Below are 9,035 nucleotides of genomic sequence, written 5' to 3'. Positions count from 1 at the left end.
CTTGTGGACCTTCCTGTGGACATTCCTGTGGACTTTTCTATAGCCCTTCCTGATGACCTTTCTGTTGGCCCATGGAATTTCGTATGAACCTTCCTGTGGAGGTTTCTGTGGACCCCATGGACCTTCCTTTGGACCTTCTTGTGGATATTCCTGTGAACCCCATTACCCTTTCTGTTGGCCAATGGACCTTCCTGTGGAGCACATGGATTTTCCTATGGACCTTCCTGTGGATTTCCCTGTGAACACTATGGACCTTCCTATGAACCTTCTTGTGGATAGTCCTGTGAACCCCATGGACCTTCCTATGGACCTTCTTGTGGATAGTCCTGTGAACCCCTGTGAACCCCATGGACCTTCCTAAGGACCTTCTTGTGGATATTCCTGTGGACCCCATGGACCTTCCATGGACATGGACATTCCTGTGGACCACATGAACTTTCCTATGGAGCTTCCTGTGGACCCCATGGACCTTCCTGTCGACCTTATTACAACACTGTCCTCATTATTAGGTTTTGGGTGTTTTGGGGTCCTTGTGGTTACCCCGGCGTTGTTTGCATTCCCTCTTTGACTTTGTATGAGCACACATATATGAGGTGATGTTTATTAAAGGATTTTAGGTTCCATGGCGCTCATTATGACTCAGTGCTGACACCCAGATGAGATCCAATAAAGATTATTTATGGACTCCTTGGTGTCTGATGAGTTATGAGGAGCTCAGGACCTCCCCGCCCCCTCCAGTGAGTTTGTCTAATTGATGTAATTATCATCCACTCTTTGAAGTTGGATTGACTCACGTCTGGGTAATGATGATGGCGGGGGTTGACTAGGCCAACCGCTATTACCATTCCTAAGGACATCGGACATCACAGCAGCACCCAATATCTCTCCTGAAAGATGGCGGCTCCTCCACCAACAACCAATCAGATGCCCTCCTACTTATTATTTCCATTGGATTATTTCCATTGGACATTGTGTTGGCTTTACTAGCAAAAGATTTTCAGAATACGTTAAGAGTGTTGTCGCCAAAACTGGAAGGTGGAAGGGGGTCTCTGTGGAAAATATCTCAACTGAAAAAAAAAGTAATTTCTTGATGAAATATTAACTTTGATTTATAAAAAAATAGTAGAGCTAAACATTTTATCCCCGGAGCCATGTTCCCACTGGACCTCCTTCTCTCATCAGTTTTGTTGACAGCGATTTGTTTATTTGCTTTGCAATGAATGTGAAAACCTGGCTGATGGCTTTAAAAATGAAAATGACAATCTTTTTATTTATTGATTCACTTGTTAAATGTTCCCACAAACAAAGCCAACCCCCCAGGTTCCCCTTAATCCACCAGCCCCCCTCTCACATTTTCAGGCAATAGCCATCTTTAGAGCTTACAATTTGGCAGCTGTAAGAAATGTTTTTCCTGAAAATGATGAAATGTTTCCTCTCTGACAATTTTGGTAAGGTGACCCCGGGGACACATGTACAGGGTGTTTAGGACCGGTCGGGTGTTTCCTCATTGGATGAGTTTTATGACAGAGCTCTCATATACAGGGTGACACACTCCGAGCAATCATTCACAGCCTCACACTGCACAGTGAATGATCAGCAGGTGAATGTTGCAGGATCTTGTGATTTATAGCCAGCATTGTCCGGGGACACCGTACTGAGCCAACTCAGGTAAGAGGAACCCTGGAGAGAACCCCGACTCACCCCAACACCCCCACAGAACTTCAATGTACAGAGATTGGGGGGTTCAGGGTGTGAATAATTTATTGTTTTATATTATTCCGGTCTAAACAGGAAAATTCAGCACAGGTGACTCCCGGTGACCACACCTGGGACTTTTATGTCTTTTTAAAGGATAAAGCATCCCAATTATCTGTCTGTGACCCCACCGGAGAACTGCAATTCATTTCATTTTCTTTCTAAAATGATAATTTTGCAGGTGTGATGAGTTCTAAATCCCCCCAGGGGGCTCCTACCATCCCTTCATTAAGTCCCCATGTTTGTACCCCCTGCTGTGCCCAATATGAGGGGTCCCCCATCCCTGTGCTGAGTCCCCAGGTCTGTACCCCTGCAGTGCCCAATATGAGGGGCTCCCACCATCCCTTCATTAAGTCCCCATGTCTGTACCCCCTGCTGTGCCCATTATGGGGGGCCCCCCATCCCTGTGCTGAGTCCACAGGTCTGTGCCCCTGCTGTGCCCAATATGAGGGGCTCCCACCATCCCTTGACTGAGTCCCTAGGTTTGTACCCCAGCTGACCAATATGAGGGGTTCCCACTGTTCCTGTGCTGAATCCCTGGGTCTGTACCCCTGCTGTGCCCATTATGAGAGGTTCCCACCATTCCTGTGCTAAGTCCCCAGGTCTGATGGGGACATTGACGTTTTTATCTCCTTTCAAATCTCTGTGACCCCCAGGGTCAGAATATCAGCAGAACTCTGTCACCCTGCCTGTGACCCCGCTAAGTGGATTCATGCTCTGTGTTTGGCTGGTGATAGTCATTTTCCATCCCATGTACAATCATAGAAGATGGAGGATCTTATTGATCATATAGTTATCTGAAATCTCATTGGACGCAGCTGTCTGGATTTCCTATTGTTTATGATCAGGGTGAATTTCAGTTCATGTATAATAATATGGAATATTATAACCCCATAATATTATATAGTATTATGTTATCCCTATGTGGGGGATCTCCATCTGACTCCCCAAAAAAAGTAAGGTAATTGATTCCACAAAAAATTGTCCTTGGGCTATAATAATGACATATGTTGGGGGCATCAGACTGTCTGGGGATGGTCAGTCACATGACTATGGTGGGGACATTAAATTGAGAGCTCCTCTGGGGTTGGTCAGTCACATGACCATGGTGGGGACATTGGATTTTAAACTCCTCTGGGGTTGGTCAGTCACATGACCATGGTGGGGCCATCGGATTGTAAGCTCCTCTGGGGTTGGTCAGTCACATGGCTATGGTGGAAACATTGGATTGTGAGCTCCTCTGGTGCTGGTCAGTCACATGACTATGGTGGGGACATTGGATTTTAAACTCCTCTGGGGTTGGCCAGTCACATGACTATGGTGGGGACAGTGGATTGTGAGCTCCTCTGGTGCTGGTTAGTCACATGACTATGGTGGAGACATTGGATTGTGAGCCCCTCTGGGGTTGGCCCACTATGGTGGGGACATTATAATGTGAGCCACTCTGGACATGGTCAGTCACATGACTATGATGGGGACATCAGATTTTAAACTCCTCTGGGGTTGGTCAGTCACATGACTATGGTGGGGACATTGGATCGTAAGCTCCTCTGGGGTTGGCCAGTCACATGACTATGTTGGGGACATTGGATTGTGAGCTTCTCTGGAGATGGTCAGTCACATGACTATGGTGGAAAAATCAGATTTTGAGCTCGTCTGGTGATGGTCAGTCACTAGGCTATGGTGGGGACATTGGAATGTGAGCCTCTCTGGTTATGATCAGTCACATGACTATGGTGGGGACATTGGATTGTGAGCTCCTCTGGTGATGGTCAGTCACATGACTATGGTGGGGACATTGGATTAAGAGCCTCTCTGGAGATGGACAGTCACATGACTATGATAGGGACATTGGATTGTGAGCCTCTTTGGGGTTGGTTAGTCACATGACTATGGGATTGTGAGCCTCTTTGGGGTTGGTTAGTCACATGACTATGATGGGGACATCGGATTGTGAGCCTCTTTGGGGTTGGTTAGTCACATGACTATGGTGAGGACATTGGATTGTAACCTCCTCTGGTTATGGTCAGTCAAATGGCAATAGTGGGGACATCAGATTGTGAGCTCCTCTGGGGTTGGCCAGTTACATGACTATGGTGGGGACATTGGATTCTGAGCTCCTCAAGCTGCCATGGGAGCTTAAAATCTGATGTCCCCACCATAGTCATGTGACTGGCCATGTCCAGAGTGGCTCACATGGTCAGTCACATGACTATGATAGGGACATTGGATTGTCAGCCTCAATGGGATTGGTCAGTCACATGACTAAGTTGGGGACATCAAATTTTTAACTCCTCTGGTGATGTGTTGTGCAGACTTCTTCTCCCATGAACATTTTATACAATGTGTATAATATATTCCTGATGTTTGTTGTATCTTCCTCCCCCAAGGACAGGCAAACGTTTTTCTTTTCAAACTTTTACTTTTTATGACAGGGAATAAACAAAACCTTCATTTAATGGTTTCCTCTGCACAGTTATCTGATTCTCAGAAATTCCTCTTCATCTCCAGGGGGGGAGGGTTTATAGTACAACCTACAGATGTATGATAATCATGTCTTCTAGGGAGGTGCAAAGTGTGCCTCTACATGAGGGCCCTCCTCAGCCAACAGGGGCCCCAAATCATTTCAGCAGAGGGGTCCAGTGTTCGCCACACCTACCACTGCATATCTGATTATCATGATATAGGCTTACATGTGGCTGCAGAAGGCTGTGGTGGCCATGCTAGGTAGGTTTCCTAAAGAGACAGTGGTAGGTTGTTCATTTAGGACGTAGTGACATTTAGTGAACAGAGCCCGCCCCTGAGGAGCCCCCAGCTAACAGACTGAATGCTTTGAAGTATGAGGTGTTTGGTGCTGAGCCAGCAATTACCAGACCTTGATATTATTACACGGGTATGTGCCATGATGGCACCCCAGTATCTAAGTCATGACACCTATTTATAGAAGAATTTATGCCCACTGTGTCACCCAGAGGTGAGGATTAGCCTATCGGCTTTTATCGGCAGTGGGCGTCAGCCATTTATGTTAAGGTTAGGATTAGATTTTCTAATATAGAGAGTGAAGACAGAAGAAGACCCAGGTGCCCACATCTATGGAGTATAGATCTATGTTTATTCCAAGCATGCATATACTTACCTACTGTTGGCTGACTACTTACCCCTGCTGGAAGTCTGTTCCATGATCATTGCATAGGAACACTTTCCAAGGTGAGTACGGGACTTTCCTTCCGCTAGTCAGAGGTCTTCCTGACTACAGAATGTTAAGCCTTCATATTCAGAGCTGAGAAGTTTAGCAAAAGACACGGGGCAGGGCTGACACCACTCCGTCCACATGAAAGGCTTTGGAGCCAATCAAACACAGGAAATGTGCAGGTGTGGGATATGAGGGATGTCCTTGTCTTGATGTAAGTTTTAGGAGATGGTGGTGAGGGGCTGCCAAGAAGGAAACCTGTTCTGGTGACAACTTATTCAGGTGACAACAGGATAAAGCGCAGACACGCACAGAGCTATGTTTGCTGACACAAGAATACGATGTTTGCACAGGGCGGATGGTGTCACAAGTATTGTTGGTGCCACACCTATTTTTGTCACACTCATTGTTACAGAAAACAATAAATCATAGACACAAAAGCCAGGGGATAACAATTCATGGAAACCCATTGTGTGTCCTCCATGTCCAGCATTGTCCACACTTTTTTTAATGGAATTTCTCCTGCAGTACTTTTATTTGCCACCAGGTGTCCTCAGTTTTATGATTAGCATCATTCAGGCCACTTTTTCTGAGCCCAGTTCGCACTGGAGCATATTACATCACAGCAATGAATTGTGCTGATTTCTCCATCACTTTGCTTTCTCCTACCATCACCATGCATTTGTCTAGACTATATATCTGTTATATTGGTCTCAACCACTCATCAGCCTGTGTGTGCTAAGTAATTGACAAACTCCTTCTATCACCCAGAGCTGGATTATATTGGAAAGGCCAATTTTGGGATGAGGCTAATTGTAGTTCACCTTTAATAGAACAATCCAATGACCTTTCCAGGTAATGTGACTTTACATCAGAAATGATGGACTGCTCCAATCTTCTGGCGCCGCCCTACTGGTTGTGACGTCAGACCCTCTATTAGTTTGTTTTATATTTATATGGTGGCATAGACAGGGGGCCATCCTGCTGATCGTCCAGGACATGCTCTGCCTGCCTCCCTGCCTGACACTCTTCTTGCCTCGGTTCTCTGCTCGTGATGCGGCATTTGTGATGCGTTCACGTCACATGACTTAGAGACATCATTCCATTGGTGATTACATATAAGCATGTGATCATGCTTTGCCCCATCCAAGGGTTCTGTTTCCCTTTTTTTACTGAATGTTTTCAGTGAAATATGTGGTCTATATTCCGCCAGGTAAGGTCCCAATTTGGATTCCTTTTATGTTTTGGGTGCCAAAAAACAATTGTAGTGCAGGTGACCTTACCTGACCCCCATAGAAATCTGACAATCACATCTCCAGTCCTAAATGCTTATAATTGCAATGTAATAACAGGGAATGACAAAGATAGAAGCAGCACAAGGAGTCAATCAGTTCACGTTTAGACAAGCAGAATTCAGAAGGAGAGGAAGCCAATCCCGCAATGATAAGGATAGAAAATACCACTAGAGTGATTGCCGAGCCAATAGTACAAGAAAAAGAAGTGGAAAGATAGCGACTCTTTATGGCGGAAAATAAGTCTAGCATGACATAAAAACTTTTATTTCAGTTACTAAAAGAACTTTACTAATTCATTGAGGATAAACATTTTTGCTTCTTTATATAGTTTTTAACATATACTAATACCTTACGGGGGATGGGGGCACCCCATAGTGGGTCCTATAAAGGGCCCGGTCTCTCTAAAATTCAGGGAGAGCCGGTTCATCCTTCTCTACCCCCGGTTTGATCAACTGAGCTGGGCTGATCAGGACCCGCAGATTCGGAGCTCTGCCTCATATGCTATAGTGGTTAAAGGCATAAGAGGTTTGACGTCACCATTAGGGCCCACCCAGCAATAGGCGGGTCCTACACTAGTATCACTATCGAATTATTTGTACAATCGCACCCGTGTATGCGCTCGCGCACGAGCCGAGCCTGTGCTCACGTATCTTTATTTGTAATTATTTTATTTCATTTATTTATTTATTTTTATTTATTATTTATGTTTTTTTTTTGAGTATTTTATAAAGTCATGGTTAAACCTTGCCATGGCCTCTTTTACCAGTTATGTTTCTAGGAAATATATGTTTTAGTAACTGAAATAAAAGGTTTTTTGTCATGCTAGACTTATTTTCTGCCATAAAGAGCTGCTATCTTTCCACTTTTCTCTTAAAGACAAGCAGAATGTCAATGGGGGGAGAAAGCAGATTAATGGAGATAAGCTCATCATTCTCATGTAAAATGGCCTAAGGTGACCTAGGCTCAGAGGAAGTATCTTGAATATTACTGGCCTGCAGAATGGGGACACCTAGTGGTAGAGAGAAGTACTACAAAAAAATATTTGCATTGAAAGTGACAAAGCTGCCCAGTATTGGGAGTCGGTGATCTGGTTCTTTTTAAAAATCAGAGGACCTCTACAATAACACAGACGATAGTTTATTTTCTTTATTCTTCTGTACTTGCAGAGATCCAGATGTGTTGCACCTCTGCAGAAATACCACTGTTTTCCCATGGATAATAAGGATCTCTGCAGCATGCTGGCAGTAAAAATGTTCTTTGTTAGTGTTTTTGATTGTTGGTGTTTTTTGTTAAGTGCAACACCATTTAAAAAAAAAAAAGTACAGCACCTTTATCATAATTCTAGATGACCAAGACAAACAAGAATGAATGGGAGTGCAGACGTAGGTAATGTAGGCATCCCGGGAGGCTCTTGGCTGCTCTCTCTGCGCATGCCCTTTCATCAATAGGAAAAAAGTTGCCGATCTCGCACATGCGCAGTGAGATTGGCAAGTTTTTTTCCCATTCTTCGTCCATTAATCTCGCGCCTGCGCAGTGCGTGCGGGACAACGTGGGACCCGATAGAAGAGAAATCCCCATGGATAGACTGATTGAAGGTAAGTGTGATATTATTGTTTTGGGTTAGTTTTGGCTTTACTTCCGCCTTAAACTAAAAGTTGTAAAATGTAAAAAAAAAAGGACGAGCTAAATAAAAATATCAAATTTGTAATAATACTTTTCCTGTTTCAATCCAAGACACAATGAGGCGGAAAGGAATCCTCATCACCTTCTTGTTCTCCACCACAATGTTTCTGGTGGCAAAATGGTTTGTGAACACCAACAGCATCATCCGAGCAGTGCGCCTTGCACCCACCCAGGCCCAAGTCCGAACTTCGCTGCCCATTATGCGGCAGTCAGTCACCCTAAATGACGGCACCTACAATTATCATCTGAACTTATCTAGTTTTGAGGCGGAGTTCCCCCACCTGCAGAGTTACAATTGCACCCGTATCAGGGAGCCACACCCAGAGGAACAAGGAGCATCCAACCAAAAACTGCTGATCCTGGCGGTGAAATCCAACCCCGGCGGTGGAGCAAGAAGGGCCGCACTACGAGAGACATGGGCAAGAAAAAGGGAAATAATGGGATACAAAATTAAACCGGTATTCCTGCTTGGAAAGACAAATGTGAAAGGTCATATGGACATTGTCAAGCTGGAGAGCCAAGTGTATGGGGACATCTTACAATGGGACATGATGGAAGGACATTACAACCTGTCCTCGAAGGAGCGATGCTTCCTGGAGTGGCTCTATCTGAATTCACCACAAGTGCATTACATTTTTAAAGGTAAGGGTATTTAAAGCACTTTAAGAAGATTTACCTCTGTATATATAGGCATAGTGGGTAAATTAATCTTCAAAGTTCAGAAAGCATAAAATAAATTAGTGCAGGGTGCCAGCAGCTAGAGAGGTTAGTGATGGCTTTATTTTAGGCATGTGTAAATTATTACCCTCTATAGTCTGGGCACAGGTGCACCATAATGACCAGCTGTTTTTCTTGGGCCCTGATGGGCTCTGGATGGGATGTAAGTGAAGAGGAAAATGTGGTTAGATCAGACTTTCTCAACCATTTTACCAATGAGAAACCCTATAAAATTATGTTTAGGTCTTGGGGGACCCCTGCTAAAACCCAATAGTGGGTCAGTGGGGGAAAAAAGCCTCTTACATTAATGGGCAGAGGCAAGAATGACCCTATACAGTGGCAGCAAAAATACCAACCCCTTAAAGATCATAAGAGTCATGCAGCTGGTCCCCCCC

General features: G+C 44.6%; 1 protein-coding gene across 1 annotated transcript in view; it reads left to right on the top strand.

The window, feature by feature from the left end:
- The first annotated feature begins 1,579 nt into the window (after positions 1–1,579).
- Positions 1,580–9,035, top strand: part of LOC140322690 (beta-1,3-galactosyltransferase 5-like) — a 10,469-nt gene continuing 3,013 nt past the window's right edge. Inside the window, exons 1-2 of the mRNA XM_072399253.1 lie at positions 1,580–1,668; positions 7,975–8,565. Of these exons, the coding sequence (XP_072255354.1) occupies positions 7,980–8,565 (586 nt within the window). The 5' untranslated portion in view covers positions 1,580–1,668; positions 7,975–7,979. The remainder of the gene's footprint in view (positions 1,669–7,974; positions 8,566–9,035) is intronic.

The sequence above is a fragment of the Pyxicephalus adspersus genome, chromosome 2, assembly GCF_032062135.1.
Source record: "Pyxicephalus adspersus chromosome 2, UCB_Pads_2.0, whole genome shotgun sequence".
In the NCBI taxonomy this organism is placed as follows: Eukaryota; Metazoa; Chordata; class Amphibia; order Anura; family Pyxicephalidae; genus Pyxicephalus; species Pyxicephalus adspersus.
This window is presented reverse-complemented; position numbering and strand designations above follow the sequence as displayed.